This window comes from Ailuropoda melanoleuca, chromosome 4 (assembly GCF_002007445.2).
Source record: "Ailuropoda melanoleuca isolate Jingjing chromosome 4, ASM200744v2, whole genome shotgun sequence".
Taxonomy (NCBI): Eukaryota; Metazoa; Chordata; class Mammalia; order Carnivora; family Ursidae; genus Ailuropoda; species Ailuropoda melanoleuca.
In genome coordinates this window covers 136134432-136151252 of record NC_048221.1, presented here as the reverse complement: position 1 = coordinate 136151252, position 16821 = coordinate 136134432, and the positions used below count along the sequence as shown (strand labels likewise).

The 16821-nt window shown below is 48.5% G+C and overlaps 1 protein-coding gene across 1 annotated transcript in view; it reads left to right on the top strand.

Annotated features, from left to right (window-relative positions):
* Window positions 1–11655, top strand: part of GREB1 (growth regulating estrogen receptor binding 1) — a 139268-nt gene extending 127613 nt beyond the window's left edge. Inside the window, exons 25-32 of the mRNA XM_002922741.4 lie at window positions 2101–2262; window positions 2988–3192; window positions 3558–3732; window positions 5640–5858; window positions 6735–6870; window positions 8077–8277; window positions 8713–8851; window positions 10029–11655. Coding sequence (XP_002922787.3) covers window positions 2101–2262; window positions 2988–3192; window positions 3558–3732; window positions 5640–5858; window positions 6735–6870; window positions 8077–8277; window positions 8713–8851; window positions 10029–10192 — 1401 coding nt within the window. The 3' untranslated portion in view covers window positions 10193–11655. The remainder of the gene's footprint in view (window positions 1–2100; window positions 2263–2987; window positions 3193–3557; window positions 3733–5639; window positions 5859–6734; window positions 6871–8076; window positions 8278–8712; window positions 8852–10028) is intronic.
* The last annotated feature ends 5166 nt before the right edge of the window (window positions 11656–16821 follow it).

Here is a 16821-nt window from a genome sequence, read left to right as displayed (position 1 = left end):
GATTTAAGAAACAAAACAGATGAATGTAGTGGGGAAGGAAAGGAAAAATAAGGCAAAAACAGGGAGGCAAACCATAAGAGACTCTTAAGGGAACAAACTGAGGGTTGCTGGAGAGGAGGTGAGGGGATGGGGTAACTGGGGGATGGGCATTAGGAGGGCACGTGTTGGAATGAGCCCTTGGTGTTGTATGCAATGGGTGAGTCACTAAATTCTACCCCTGAGACTAATAATACTTTCTATATGTTAATTAAATTGAATTTAAATAAAAAATTTTAAGAAAAGGCATCAGGTGCTGTGGGGAGGGTGGAATGGGGACCGTTCAGGGAGAACTCCCAGGAGCGGCCTGGATGTGGGCAAAGCTTCATTTTGTGTAGTCTCTTAGCAGCCCTGTGCAAGTTCACAGAGGGCCTGTGAGGCTGGTCACGAAGAAACAAATAGCAGGCAGGATTTTACGTTTAGTGTTTCATTTCAGACCTAAGTAAGGGAAAGGGGAGGAGGGAGCAGCTGGGGCAGCTGGAGGTGGCAGGAGCCAGTCAGACACCTGTGAAGCCCACAAGGGTGTTAGGATACCTCATGCCCTTGACTGCTTCCAGAACTTTCTACGGCAGCCTGAGCACGGGCTTGCCAGCTCTGTCCCTTTGCAGAGGGGACAGCAGACAGTGGCTTTAATTTTCCCAAGTCTGCCTGGTCTGGAGCTCGGCTGTCACTGAAGTAGCATCAAGACTGATTTTTTTTTCTTAAACTTTTCCGTTTTACTGGAGACAAAATTAGAAAATGCATATGAGCAGTTTTTTTAAAGAATTAAAAATAGTCAGTAATTCTATTTGTTCCAGATAAGCTGTCCTAACATTTCCTTCTTGGAAATGAAATTTTCCTTTCAAAGCAGAGAAAATATAAGTGAAAACATTCTCTTACTTTTAAAATTTAAAGAACGAAAGGAGACTCACGGGTTTTAGTCACGGTCACGTCAGTCGGTGTCTGCAGTGAATTAACAGAACCGAGCTCCAGAGACCTTGGGCTCCGGCTAGACTGTGCCCCCGTCTCCGGGGGTACTCAGGTCTGGAGGCCACGGTTGAAGGGGACTTAGAACCAGGCCATGTGAGGAGTGCTGAAGGGCACACACCCACTCTCTGCTGGCCTTTCCAGCCTCAATTCCCCCTGCTGTCTTTCCCCCTCTCTTAAACCTCCCTGATCTTTTTTATGAAGCTTCCTCAGTTACAACCCCCTTTTCTCCCTCCCCAAGTCAGCATCTATTTCTGTCTCATCTCTGCTCCCAAGGGGCTCTGTGGTTCTAGCGGAGTCACAGAAGGCGTTTATAGCTGGTATGTCCTGTGTGGTCTGCCCTCTCCCGGCCTTGGGGATTCTCAGGAGTGCAGAGCACATGCTAGCTGCAGGTCTGGGGAGAGGCTGTCCGCTGGAGGCAGAGAGGGGTCAGGGAAGGAGGCTTGGACAGAGTCATGTGGCACGGGGTCACGGGGGATCACATCAGGGGGCAGTGCAGGCAGACAAGGGGTGAGGGGACATGAGGCTAGGCCTGGGCATAGGAGCGAGCCCAAGACCTCTGAGTGTCAGTTTCCACATCCAAACAGTGGGAATGGGACGGTACCAGCTTCACAGGGTTGTTTGTTATAGCGCCAAAAGTTTGGAAGGGGGCCCAGACAGAGTGAGTGTGGCAGAATTGTACAAGTATATGCACTTACACAGTTTTATTAATATGTTGCTGTGCGTAATGCCTGTGATGGAAAAATATGTTTATTAGAATTAAAAAATGAGATCTATGGTGTGAATGCTTTTGTTGGAAACCTAGCACACCTCTGGGTCAAATCCAGAGTCAAGAAGGGGTTGGCACTTAAAGGGGCGTCACTGGGTGAAGCATGGTCAGAATTAAGGATGGGGAGGGCTGAGTGGGTGTGGGCTCTGGTGTGTTTGCAAGACCTGGGTGTCCACACTTTGTACCGGAGTCAACCTGTGGCGGGTTTCTTGTGCTGTGGGGCAGGCGCAATGAGCTTTGTGTTGTCATGCCCACGATGGGCCTGGGTTCTCCTGGGAAGTCACAGCAGACTCTGATGACAAGCTCTGTCCTTTCCCCTCGTGCCTCAGCTCTATGAATCCACCCTGCACGCCTTTGCCTTCTCCTACTCCATGCTAGGAGAGGAGATCCAACTCCACTTCATCATCCCCAAGTCCAAGGAGCACCATTTTGTCTTCAGCCAACCTGGAGGCCAGCTGGAGAGCATGCGGCTGCCCCTCGTCACTGACAAGGTACTGGCTCTGAGTCCGGGGGGTGACCTCACAGTGGCTGTGAGTGACCGTTGCGCTGGAGACCTGGAGACTGTAGCTGCCTGATGAATCGGGCAGGTGGGGCAGGTGGGGACCGATATGAGTGTAGAAGGAGCTAGGCCGTATGGCTAAGGGATGGAGAGACTTAAGTCATCCAGAATAGCACGTACTCAGCACACAGTTGAGGCTAATTTGGCAGGGTAATGCATTTGGGTGATCGATGTATGCTAGTTTGGGTTGCATAAGAAAACCATTCCGAACAAGCCCTTAACTTAGCTTACGATTCTCTGGGCTGGCAGCTTGGGCTCGGTCCCGCTGTGCGGTGTCCCTGGCTTGGATGCGCTCACTCATGCCTGTGCTTAGCTACCAGGGGGGCTGGGGATAGCCAGGCAGGGGTAGTCTCTGTGGGATGCCCGTCCCATCTCTGCTCCCTATGGTCTCTCCTCCTCCTCCAGCCACCAGCCCCGTGAGAGGGTTCTAAGAGAGGGCAGAGTGTCGGTCCTCTGGAGGCCAGGCTTGGAACTGGCATACCATCATTTTCACTGTTTCATTAGTAAAAGCAAGGCTCAAAACTAAGCTGGATTCAGTGAGTGTGGAAATGGGCTCCATCTTTTGATGGAAGATGGTGCAGAGTCACATTTTAAAGGGAGGGGAATGATTGTGACCATGTTACAAACACTTTCCCTTGTTATTCCAATATTTTCCAGAGCCAAGAATATATAAAAAGTCCGACATTCACTCCAACCACTGGCCGCCACGAACACGGACTCTTTAACCTGTACCATGCCATGGATGGAGCCAGCCACTTGCATGTGCTGGTCGTCAAGGAGTATGAAATGGCTATTTATAAGAAATACTGGCCCAACCACATCATGCTGGTGCTCCCCAGTATCTTCAACAGTGCTGGAGTTGGTAGGCATTGCTTCACTCACCCTCCTCGGTATAATTTCTGTGAATGGAGACTTGGGAGAATATTCTAGAGATGAACGTGCTTAACATTTTTCATCAGGCTTTGTGATTTTTAAAGCTGTTTTTATCTGCCAGAATATTCTTTCTTCTTTGATGTTTGGCTATTGATTTAATTCACGTTCTCAGCGATCAGCAAGGAGAAGCAGACACGTGTGTGTGCGGGTTGGTGATGGAGATGAGGACCGTCGGGAGCTGGCTGATCTCGGGTGGGCCTTGATGAGCCGCTGTAATTCTGACCGGGGCTTTGGTCCTGTGTGGGTGTCCGCAGAGGACAGACCGGAGAGTGGGAGTGGTTTTGCCCATTCCAGGTGCCGCTCATTTCCTGATCAAGGAGCTGTCTTACCACAACCTGGAGCTGGAGCGGAACCGGCAGGAGGAGCTCGGGATCAAGCCACAGGACATCTGGCCTTTCATAGTGATCTCCGACGACTCCTGTGTGATGTGGAACGTGGTGGACGTGGACTGTGGCGGGGAGAGAAGCAGGTGAGATACACCCCCCACCCTGTTCCTTTTCAGTGGGGGATTCTCAGCCACCGTCTGAAGACCACAAGGGACTCCTCATCTTAGAAGGCATGGTGTGTGGCCGACAGGGCCCTGCATGGGGCAGGCTCCCTTTCTGAGCTCAGCTGTATTTTGAGTTTTTAATTTTGTTAAAATTGTATTGGTGTATGATTCAAGCAGAAAAACACACAATATATAGTCAGTATAAAATATCTACAGGGGCGCCTGGGTGGCTCAGTCTCTCCCTCTGCTCCCCCCCCCCATTCAGGTGCACGAGCATTCTCTCTCTCTCTCTCTCTCTCTCTCTCTCAAATAAATAAATAAATAAATATTTTAAAAAAATAAAAAATAAAGTATCGAAAAAAAAAGAAAGTAATGATACATATCCAGAAATTTTCACACACCAACCACCCATTTAACCAACTCCTGTTTGAAGAAATGGAACATCTTGCGTGCCCCAGAAATTCCCTCCTGTAGCCTTCCAAACCCTCCCCGCTCCCCCAGCCTAATTCCTAACGCCCAGGTGTATTGTGGTTTGCTGTGAGACATTAAGTTAACGACAAATCTTTCTGGGTTCTAGTGTCCTCCTCTTTTGAAGGGGCGCTAAGACCTGTGCTGGGGGTTGTCGTGCAGGTGTCTAAGACTGAATGACGTGCCTGGAGGTGCCAGTAGAGCAGCGCGAGGTGGAAAGGGCTCCGTAGATAGACACTCCCAGCACCACTGGGAAAGCAGTTCCTTTTGTGATATTGCCACATGAGTGTTTAAGTTTAGTGTTACCTGATTATTTTTGGCTTTTTTTTTTTTTGAAGATTTTTTTTATTAGAGAGAGAGTGTGCACCTGCACACTCTGGGCAGGGCTAAGAGCAGAGGCAGAGGGAGAAGCAGATTCCCCGCTGAGCAGGGAGCCCGACTCGGTACTCAATCCCAGGACCCCAGGATCATGACCTGAGCCGAAGGCAGATTCTTAACCGACTGAGTCACCCAGGCGCCCTTTGTTTTTGTTTTTTGTTTTTTGTTTTTTTTTAAAGAGACATTAGGTTCATTTACTTCTTTTATGTTAGTGATGTCCTTGTGTAACAATGACCATTGATCGCTGTTTTTCTAGAAAAAAATGTTTCTAAATGATAGAGCTGCATGTGGCTCAGGGGAGCAGCGATTCCTCTCTGCTTTCAGTATTCTCCCAGACACTCTTCCAAAGGCAAGAGCTTGGCCGAGGGCTGAGACTGGAAGAGAACTGGCTTTCATTCTGCCTTCCCAGCAGTTAACGTCCTGGAATGCTGGGGCTGGTCAGGCCCCTGGGGAGTTTATTGAAGCCCCTTGGTGGGGGGAAAAGCAAGCCGGGGTCCACTGCATGCCTGGGCCCAACTCCTCGCCCTGGAGCCCCTGCCATCAGCCCCCTTCTTGGTCATCAGGTGTCCCTGTTATCTTCAGAGACGGCAGACACTGGCAGTCTGGGTGGGGGGTGTTTATACTCTACTTTCTTCCTTCGCATCCCTTCACTGGAATTCATGGTGGAAAGCTTGGCGCTGTCCCCACCACTTTACTTTCAGGTCTGCAAACTGGAAATGCAAAGTGTTTTAGCACAGGATGGGAAGAAGGGCTTCGAACACAGACAGCATTGTTTGAATCCGAGCCCTGTAGAGTCACACTGGCAGGTTACTCAGAGCCTCTTTTTCCTCATTTGTAAAGCGGGGGTGACATGTCCACGGCATGAGATGGCCGTGAGAATAAATGATAGTGAATGTGACATGCCCAGCATGGCACCTGGCACTCGGGGGTGGTCTACCCACCGGCATATAAGCTCCCGTTGGAGAGCAGCCCCTAGTCCAGAGGGCCTTGCTGCTGCTGGCACCTCAACCCAGGGACGTCAATCTTCCTCTTTCGAGCAGGGAATTTTCCTGGTCAGAAAGAAACGTGTCTTTGAAGCACATCATGCAACACATTGAGGCGTCCCCCAACATCACCCACTACGCCCTGATTGGCATGCGGAAGTGGTCCAGCAAGACTGGGAGCGGTGAGGTGCGCGAGCCCTTCTCCCGCTGCCACGTGCACGACTTCATCATCCTGAACGTGGACCTGACCCAGAATGTGCAGTACAACCAGAATCGGTGAGTCCTGCCGGGCTGATGGGCCGCGAGCACAGCCCGCGGGCCCAGGGCCCTCCTCTGCCCATAGCATTGGTCTGGCCCTGCTTTCGGCCTTCAATGTTTTTTAAAAAATTTTTGCCCTGTATAATTTTGTGGAGGGGAGGTTTGCATGAAAGCATGCAATTTCCTTCCTCAGTTCCCGTGATACTTTATTTAGTGACTTAACATCTCTGCTACATTGTTACTCTTGCTTTTTTGGCTTCTTCTTGGAACACGTTGCTTCAAAACTAAAAAGTATCTTCCATGTGATACTCTTTCCGGGTCTAGTCACAGAAGTGCTCCCATCTCAAGGATGACCCATTTGCTAACGCTTATCGGGCATCTCCATAGGCGAAGCAGTGGGCACACAGCCAAGATGGCCCTTGTAGGAGTGTGGATCTGGAAGCCAGGCCGCCTTGCTGGGAATCTGGATTCTGCCACTTATCAGCTTTGCAATTTAGGCGCAGGTCTTCCACCTCTGAGCCTGTCTTCCTCGGCTGTAAAAAGTGGCTACTACTTTTATTCCGGGCAGTTTGTTGTTTTCTCTTTAACCAGTAGATGAAGACCAGTGTTCGTGGCGTCCCTCGCGCAGCGCCCGTAGCATCGGCTCAGCCCGTGGGAGGGCTTCCGGAGTGTTAGCCTCGGGTATACGCCGCCCGCCCCGTGCAGACACATTACAGCTGGACCTGCTCTCCTTGTTTGTTTTGCCTTATTCACATGCCTCTGTAAAGGAGGAACGAGCCTACCCCGCCTCCTGAGCCCCCCCAACACGGGCGCACCCTCCGCGTGGCTGGTGGGGGCGTGCTGGGGGGCGGGGCCGCATCCCGTCCTATCGCCGTCTCTTCTGCTTCTGAGCAGGTTCATGTGTGACGATGTGGACTTCAACCTGCGTGTGCACAGCGCCGGCCTCCTGCTGTGCCGATTCAACCGCTTTAGCGTGATGAAGAAGCAGATCGCGGTGGGCGGGCACAGGTCCTTCCACATCACGTCCAAGGTGAGCGCGCCCGCCCCGTCTGCTGCCGGGGCTGCCGTGCTGTGGAAACAGGCTGGGAGCTGGGGGGAGGCCCGTCCGTGGGGCGGGCTTGATCCCTGGCTGCTGGTAGTCAAGGGTTTTAACTAGGAAGCCTTGGGAAGGGAAACGTGCCGTCGGGTTTCTCTTGAACTCAGATTCTCATCAGTCCCTGGTACACATTCCAGCCGCACTCCCACCGCCGACCCAGCTGTGTGCGCTTGCCTGCCCGCGCACGTCCTGTCGCCGTTCTCTGTGCTCACTGGTCTGGCTTCCCTGCTGGACAGAGCTCCTGGGGGGCAGGGCGCCATGCTCGTCTCTGGGCCCCTGGACAGTGCCTGGGCAAATAACCAAGTGGCAGCAGCAGGCTGGCTTGGTGGCTATGCTGTCTGTGCATGAGCCAGCCTCCTGGTGGGGAGAAACGTGGTCTGATTATGTCCACGTTGGCCGCAGAATTTGCGGTGGAAAGTCGCAGCAAACCCTCAGAGGTCTGTATCTTCCAGGAAGCCAGATGGGGCTGGGATGTCTCTCCGATCCCTGAGCGAGGGCACCATTCTCTGCTTTTTCCTTCCATCAAACCTTGAATGTTTCCCTAATAATGGACATCAGCCAGTCCTAATGCCACCTGCCTCCTCCCAGCCTCTGTCCTTCCTTGTCTCCACTAACTCCTTATGTGGTTGCTTACTTGGCCTAAGCTGGGCCAGGTCTGAGTTCGGATACCAGTCCCAAACCACCACCCATCTGCCCCTTCCCATCAGCAGGGAGTGAAGCCTTCTTCGAAAGAGAAAGTCCATGCTCATTTCTCTTAAAAAGTGGCAAGACATTTAAGTTAAAGGTCTGTGCTTCCAGAAGAACTTGAGAGTCATTAACTCCTACCCACCCCCCACCACTGAGATTTCTTATTGAAATTGTGTTAGATTGATTTTTCTAGACCAGACAGCTGGTTTTCTGCACGGAGTGATCCCTGTTACGGTTCTTCCCGATCACATTCATTAGTTTCACACGTCCCACTTTGGGAAAAGCCCAGTTTTTCTTAACAGAGAGTTTTATGGTTGAAGGTTGGGTTCTCTGCTGCCAGCTTTACCCTGCGACAGAGTCTTTGGGGCCAGGGCCACTCCCCCCAGAAGCCTGGGAAGGGACCTCTGTGCTCCGGGTGGCTGGGAGTGGCTGACAGCACGCCTCCCCTCGCAGGTGTCCGACAACCCCGTGGCCGTCGTGCCGGCCCAGTACATCTGCGCCCCGGACAGCAAGCACACGTTCCTCGCGGCCCCCGCGCAGCTCCTGCTGGAGAAGTTTCTGCAGCACCACAGCTACCGCTTCTTCCCGCTCTCCCTGAAGAACCACAGCCACCCCGTGCTCTCGGTCGACTGCTACCTTAACCTGGGATCTCAGGTGACCTTCCGAGCGGGCCCCGCTGCGTCCGCGAGCTCGCGAAATTCCTAAAACAGATGAGCCACCGTCCAGGACTCGGACTTGTAATTACCTACTGCTCAGTTCCTTTGCTCCTTTGTAGCTGAGAGAGTGTAAGCGCTTTGCCCCCAATATCATAAGTTAGGAATGAAAGCCGACTCTGATGCCAAAACCCTTCTGATGCTCAGGTGAATTAATGAGTAGCTACATCAGGAGAAGTGTCCTGGAATTGATTTTTAGGATTTAGATTTGGAAATAACACTAAATACCGTCTCTGCCCCCACCCCCTGCCCTGCCCCCAACAGCCTTGAGCTTGACCACACAGTTAGTCTTTGTTAGATGCAAAACCTTAGCTTCGTGTGGTTGACAAGGATTTCAGGGAGAACGATGGTTTCTCTTGGACTTCTTCTTTTTCAGATTTCCGTGTGCTATGTGAGCTCCAGGCCCCACTCCCGAAACGTCAGCTGCTCTGACTTCCTGTTTAGCGGACTCCTTCTGTACCTCTGTGATTCTTTTGTGGGAGCCAGCTTCTTGAAAAAGTTTCATTTTCTGAAAGGTAACTGCTCATACTTTTTATCCTGGACCTTGATTTGAATGCCTTTCATTACCCCGTGCATCTGAAGAGGTGACTTCTGGTCCTCGTCCTTCTTTGCCAGTGGGTAAACTGAGGCTCAGAAAGGAAATATGACTGCTCCCATTATCCAGAAAAGTACCAGAAGGCTGGGATGTGATCCCAGGGTGGCTTTCTTGCCCTTGTACCTGTCTGGGTAGAGACGAGACACATCCCCTTTCTTTTAGGCAAAGAAATAGTTTCAACTTCTGTGTTCCTTTTCAGCCCAAATTCTTCACATCAGCACCCAGTTCCCTCAGACGTTCCTTCCTCCTGGTCCCTGAGCTCTTCCTCCTCGTCTCGGGGGTACTGCTTGCTCTTTGCTTTTTGCTCTGACCTTCCTCCTTCCGTAGTTGTTGTCATGCTAGAGTGGTTGAGAGTGACAGACATTCATCCTATAGGACGTAAAAAAATGGTTTCCAGCCAGCTGGGATCCCTCACCGATCTTCACTTAACCTCGGGCGTCTTCGCTCTGACCTTCTCGAGCAGGTGTTTCCTGAGCACCAACGCTCTATATGGTTTGGGAAATAGTAAGAGATTTCTAATACAGTCTTTGCCTTCAGGAAACATTTTGTGTAACAGGAGGATAGAACATGAGGGTTGGAGGGAGACAGACCAACAGGATGAATGAACAAGCCAGAGTGATGGATTGACGATGCAAGGAGTGGAGAGGAGGGAGAATTCCCAAGGCTGGGCGGGGAGTGGGGGTGCCGCGTCGGGCTGGATGCAAGTGGCTTGCATGGGACGAGAAGGTGGGGTCCCTCTGGGAGGCAGACTGACACAGGGCAGTCCACACGGGCTGGAGCTGGGAACACTTGGTTTGCGATCAGACCCATGTGTCTGCTTCCGCTTCTCTCCCCTACCTTTCCCCCACTTTTTTCTGGACCTTTCTTTTGGCCTCCCTGTTGTCTCACCTGCCAGACCTGCCAACTAACAATTGCATTGTGTGTCCTGCTAAGATTATGAGGCATTCCAAAAGCTGCAGGAGGCCACCTGGAGGTCTGGTTCTTCCCTCCCCAACAGCATCCTCTTTCCTTATTGCAAGTAGAATGCAGGCGGTCGCTTGCATTTGGATAAACTCACCTGTTCTCTTCAACACCTCTGCCATTGCCCGTGCCTGCAGGTGCCACTCTGTGCGTCATCTGTCAGGACCGGAACTCCCTGCGACAGACGGTGGTCCGCCTCGAGCTGGAAGACGAGTGGCAGTTCCGGCTGCGGGACGAATTCCAGACTGCCAATGCCAAGGAAGACCGGCCGCTCTTCTTTCTGACGGGACGGCACATCTGAGGGTGACAGTCGCAGGTTTTCTGCAAGAGTGGAGCCTTCAGAACCTCATGGGCTTGAGGCCAAAGGAAATCTGGGATCCCTGCATGCTTGAATTGGAACGGCCGCGGGACTGGTGTGCCGCCCCCTTGTGCTGCATGCTGGGAACCCCGGGCCCGGACGTGCATGGAGTCTTAGCGAGAGCACTGAGGAGGAATCAGTGGCAAGCAGGAACGCAAATCCATGCCTCCCGGGTTCTGGGCCGGACCAGGTGGCCCTGGGCTCTGTTGAAACCTGTTTCACGAAGAACAAACTGTTGCCTGCTGTCATGTCTTCCATGGACAAACTTGACTTTTCTCTTAGTGCTAAAGGATCGCTCTTGAATTTTCTCGTAGAGGTGCCAATGTTTTGGGCGAAGGATAGGATTTTGGCTATATGGGTTTCCTTATCACCTAGTACAAAGCAATATTCCAGGAGAACATTTTGACTACAAAGGCTGGAGACAAGAAGAAACTAAGGTCGTTTCCTAAGAATTATGTAATTGCCTACAAGTTTGCTCTTCTAGAAGCTAGCCCAAAGGCATCAACTCTAATAAAGTAAAGCAAATGGTTTTACGTCAGAGCACATATGATTCTATTAAAATAAAATAGCATAGGGTCAATACCCTGCCTCTTAGAAAGGGCAAAAGTGAAAAAAATTTTCTTTAAAACAAAAAGGGTTTCGGGAAGGAAATTAGGGTCACTGAGGTTGACCTGAAGAGACAGACTTTGCCTTACAAAGGAAAGAGGACCAAATTGCTTGCTTTGAAACAACAAACACAACCAAAGTGACATAGAAAATAGTTGGTGAGAACTAACCTTTTGACTGTAATTTATTGAAGCTCAGTTTTTGGTTCCTTAAATAGCTTGTTTGCTCTTATGAGTGCTTGGCCCTGATCAGAGTGGAAGGGGCAGAGCAGAGAAGACAGCAGGAATGTTCCATGATGCTCACCGGTCCATTTGTCTGCCGGAATGTGTATCAAGCCAGCGTGTTAGAGTGCCATCCGCCAGCCAGGCATTGGACCAGGTGCTTCTACAGTTAGGATCCTGCTTACTGTCTTCCAGCAGCTGGCGTGGGTACAATTATTCTCCACTTGGACGAGAAGGTTCAGATGCAGACAGTATATACCTCTCTAAGGTCACAGTGCAGGAGAGAAGCGGAAGGATGGACAAGTAGACTCCTGCATCCTGGACCAGAGTGTGTCTTGCCCCGCAGCACAGTGCTTTGGGAGTGTCCCTACATGAAGGAAGAGTTTAAAGATATTCAGAAACAAGCCATCGGAATGCATTCCAACACGTCCATCTCGGACAGAAGCACTCTAACGGATAACAGTCCAAGAAGAAATCATTTTAAAAGATGATACCAAAGAGTTAATCTTTTTCCCTAAGAAGAAAAAAGCCCACGAGTATAAAAGATTAGTTCGATGTTCATAAAACGACCACTTTGTATATGCCATTATTCCTATCTTGGAATAAAAACTTACCTTCTTTTGTTGTATTTGTCTTTTGTAAATAGCAGCTTCTGTGCTATTCTTCCCATTTTATTAGTTAATTTAAACTTGAAAAAAAAATCCCAAATATTCTTGTTTGTTCCAGCCTTATAAATAAAACAGAGAGTGCACTTATGGTTTCTTTGGCGGGTATCAATCACATTATTTTGAGAGGAAATAGTGTGGCCAGGGATCTCCGGGGGCTCCCCGCTTAAAATCTCAGAAAAGACAGTTTTGGAAAGGAAATAGTAAATCCATAAAAAGAAGCATATATGTGGAGGAACTCCTGAAAGAGAAAAGCAGACAGAATTAGGTGTAGAGAAGAACAGAAATGAAGGAAAGTGCAGCTTGGACCATGCAGAGAAACTCGCCCAGGAAGATGGGGTCAGGGGTGTTGTGTGCCTCAAAGTGGCTAAGGAAGCTGGAAGGGGCCTGGGGCACTTGTCAGGGTGATTATAGTTTGGGGAAGCTGTGCTATTTGATTCCTTCCAGCTCTTCTGCAACACTGGCAGATGCCACTAACCTGGGCTAAGCAGGTGGCTGTTGCTATGGCTACAGCAGCATGTGGAGCCTCGAGGAGGGGGGCATGGGGGCCCAGACTTTTGTGAACACAAGCTATTGGCACACCCCTCTCCAGAGCATTGTCCTGTCCCCCACAGTCCCGTGGGGGCAGTTTATAGTAAACAAAATAAGCAAACAGGAACTCCCTAGTATGGAAATCAACAAACAACTAAGACTCCTAAAAAAAGCAAACATATAGTGAAGGGTGATAAGCTCAATCAAGAGTCAATAAAGCAAACAGAATCCCATAAAACAAGTGTGATTAAAATCAGAACACAGTGAGATTATATGATATCCAGAACAAAAAGGATGGATTACAGATCTTGGAAATCAAAACTAAAACCTCAGGAAGGCAGATGAAATAGCCTGACAAGCTCAAGAATAAAGTAGCCCGAAGGTGCAGCTGGGGGTCGGGGGTGGTGTCTCTGAGAAGGCAGCCAACAGGAATGTGCTAACGCTTGACTGTTCCCCTTGCTCACCGCATGTCAGCCACCTGGCCCTCCTGGCCCACCTTGGCCACTCCCAGGCAAGAACCCATCTCAGACTTTTGCTTCCTCTGCCCAGAATGCTTCTCTCCTTTACATTGCTCGGATCTCTCAAAGGTCCCCTCCTCAATGAGGTCATCCCCAGTGGAATACATTTTGTTTAGTGTTTTCTTTGCCTTACCCCACGAATGTAGGAGCTTCGTAAGACACGTTCACTGCTCTGTCCTTGAAGACTTGAATATGCCCAGCAAACGGTAGCATTTGTGCCTACTGATGCTCTTTTCTGTCTTAGGTGCTTCCAACATGGGAGCTGGGGGTGGGGGTGGCTGGTGATGGAGGAACTGACAAAATAAGGAGTGAAATTGAGCTAAAATTCTTGATTTAATGGGGTGGAAGTGACTAACGTGTTAGCAGAAGAGGAACATTTAAATATATGTTAAAAAAACAATAATTGCTGAAAGAAAACAGGATGTCCAACATCTTAAAATAGTAAAGGGAAAGCAGCACCAAAAAAACCCAGTTTATGTGGTATAAGGGAAGAACAGGCTGGGGAGGGAGGAGAGGAGAAGCTTGGTAAATAAAGTAGATGGCAGAAACACATCCAAATATTTCCCTCATCACAATAAACATAAATGGATTAAATTCACCTAACAGCAGATTGAGGCTCTCAGACTGGGTTAAGAAAGCTAATGGAATGGGCTTCAAAATTTTAGAAAATTAAATGGATGAAGAGATACTTTAAAGTTAAAAGTTAAATCCAAAGGGATGATAATGGTCACAAAACTTTGTAGATATGCCAGCACTGGTGTGAAATCTAGAAAGCCAGAACAGGAAAAGAGTAGGGTAATAGTGGGATAGTTGCATAACCATGACTGGAGACTAGTACATCTCTCCAGAAATACAGACAGAAGAACAGTAGAAATGAGAGTCAACCAACACAGTAACATCTTTGATCTAAAGTCATTGACCTCCAAAGAGGAGAGGATTCTTGTGAAATAGTAATTCCAGGAAATGTTCTGGAACTAGACAGAGGTGATGGTTGCATTACATGTAATTACATGTAAATGACACTAATGGTAAATTTTAGGTGCATTTTGCAATAATAAAATTAAAACTGTTCCAGAGCATTGGAAGATACAGAAATCTGTACTTCTGCAAGCCCAGAAATAGCAATCACCCTCAAACCAGATGAGAATAATAAATACACAGACTGTTGCTCTTTTTCCCGAATTCTTACAGCAATTTGAGAACTCTTGCAGTAAAGGAAGAGAGATTGGGCTGTAAGAGCAACATTCACGTGGATGTCAGAGTTCTTCTGGCAGGTGTGACAGCAGAGAGGGCAGGGAATTTGAAACTCAGAGACTTGGTTTAATGCCTTGATTCCTTTGCTAGGTCACCTGGCCCCCTGGAGAATGTGTTAGCTATGAAATGAGCAACAGTTGGTAGCCAATATTTTTGAGCACCTACTATATGCTAGGCATTTAACTAGGTGACTGATTGTTTATTACTTAATCAACTCAACAACACTCTAAAGTAGATACCATTGGGACCGTCTTACAAATAAAAAATCTATGGCTCACCGAGGCTGAATGACTTGTCTAAGATCACACAGTTATCAAGTGACAGAACAAATACAGATTCATGCCAGTGGGTGTAAGCATAGTTCCACTAACATCACAGCTGCTTTCCATCTAGAATAACTTACTTCCACCAAATGTCACATATTAGAAGGCACTGTTGGCTCCAAAGGCTCTCTGTACAATAAAAGTATGGATCCAAAATTCTTTCATTGGGAGAGGTGTTGCGTTGCCTGTGAAAGGTAGTGCTGGATGCGAGCATATAGCCAATATATTACGTTATGTATCATCCTGAGTCTGGACAATTCAGCATTAATGTTTAGAAACCCTTTTAATAACAAGATTTGCATTAAACCTTCCAGATCTGGCTTCAGAGTCTGCAGACAGCTCTTTAAGGGAAGACTATGAACCAAGGGCACGTCCAATGTCGACGGCTTTCATTTCTTTTTTAGTCTACTTAGGCAGACTTCCCAGCTCAACGAATTAGCATTTTAATTAGCAAAACAGTTGGAAAGCCAGTGCAGAGTTTTCAAGCCCTTCATGTCTAGAGAAGAAACAAGAATCCATGACTACATTTGTCATTCACTGAATATACTGTCCCAGTTTCCCTTTGCCTTTCTTTCTTTAACTCTGACGAGCACTAATTTCTCTCTCTTGGGATCTCTGGCCACTCTAACTCTGGTTCTTGCTCTATAAAAGGATCTTTCCCAAGGGTGGCAGTCCACCCTACTAAGATGGGTGGGTTTGGTTGCTGTTTTGAGTTGAATCACATCCCTGAAAATATATCCAGGTCCTAACCCCCGATACTTAAGAATGTGATCTTATTTGGAAATAAGGTTGTTGCTCATGTAATTAGTTGAGATGAGGTCATGCTGGAATAAAGTGGGCTTCTAATCCAGTATGGCTGGTGTCTTAAGAAGAGAGTGAATAGTAGGGGAAGGCTGCCATGTGACCATCAAGACAGAGATTGGAATGATGAGCCTCCAAGCCAAGGATTGCTGGGAACAACCAGAAGAAGCTGGAAGAGGCAAGGAAGGATTCTTTCCTCAAGGTTTTGGGGAGCATGGCCCTGCTGACACCTTGATTTCGAACTTGTAGCTTCAAGAACTGTGAGAGACTAGATTTCTGTTGTTTGAAGCCACATACTTTGCCGTGCTTCGTTATGGCGGCGGCCCTAGGAAACACGGGTGGGCAATGTATCCTTCATCTTTCAAGGTTTGGTGGAAGCTTTGTAAAGTTCTGGCACTGATGAAGTCATGGCTGTAAGACTGAGGCTGATGAAAGGAACACTTTTGGGGTGTCTTGATCTTAGCCAGACAAGCTGACGGTCTAGCCAACCACATAAATAGAGCTTAAGTTGTTTAAGTACAGAATTAGAAAGATAATTTGCATTTGGTAACCAAGAGCTTCCTTTATATTAATGACAGCTACCACTGACCAGGTGCTAGATACTACACTTTCAAGCATTTTTTCGGATTTATGATGCCATTTCATTCTTAAAACCCAGGGGATAATTGTTACGATGTCTGTTTCACAGATGAGACATGAGGTCCAAGCAGGTGAAGGAACTTAAGTCACACAGCTAATAAGTGACAGAGGGAGGGTCCATCCCATGCTCCGGGCTCTGTAGCCACTGCTGGTGCTGCCCATGGGGCAATAGGGGGAACTTAATTTCTATTTGATATTTGTTATTTAGATATCATACAAATAATATCTTACCAACAAATTAGAAGGAAACAGAGGTTTCCCTGCTCTTCACCAGACATCTGAGTGTCTGCTGCGTGCCAGGGATCATTAGGCTCAGATCTTGGCATGAAGAGAACAGAAACCACCTGTCCTCGGGTCCACTCATGCCTCCTCACTAAACCCACCACTTTCACTAAGGGCTTCCTTCTAGACCTTTTCTCTGCATCTGAATGATTTCTGCATAATCTCATCATGTAATTTTTTATCGTGTTCTTTTTAAATACTATAACCACAATATGTTTATGTTGCTAAATAAGATTCATACTTATTATTTAATGGTGGCCTAACAAATAGGATTTGGGTGGACTAAGGGGATTATCGTGATTCACTCAGTTCCTTCGTGTTGAGCCTTTCATTTTTGTTGCTCTTTGGCCATCAGACTCTTGGGAAGTAGCAGGATGCACTGGTGAGTCTCGCTGCTCACTCCCAAGCCTGGGCTTTGGTCCCTGAGTTACTGAGTTGTGGGAGAAGAACCTTCCTTAACTTTGCTTTTGTTTTCCCACGTAGAAGATGGCAGTGGTCATGAACATATTCCCAGGATCCCCAAAATAAATAGAAGTGGCACCCTGCCGCTTCCAGGTCGGTCACACATCTGTCTTCCCCTGGGTGGCCTCAGATGCCTGGCGTCAGGCAGTCACATAACCAGAGACCAGGGGAGGGGAGTGGGTGCCCCCGGAGCCTCCCACACTCACGGAGTCCTACTGGGCGAGACTGGAGGAGGTTACTACAGCTCATGTGACGTGACAATCCAGTAAG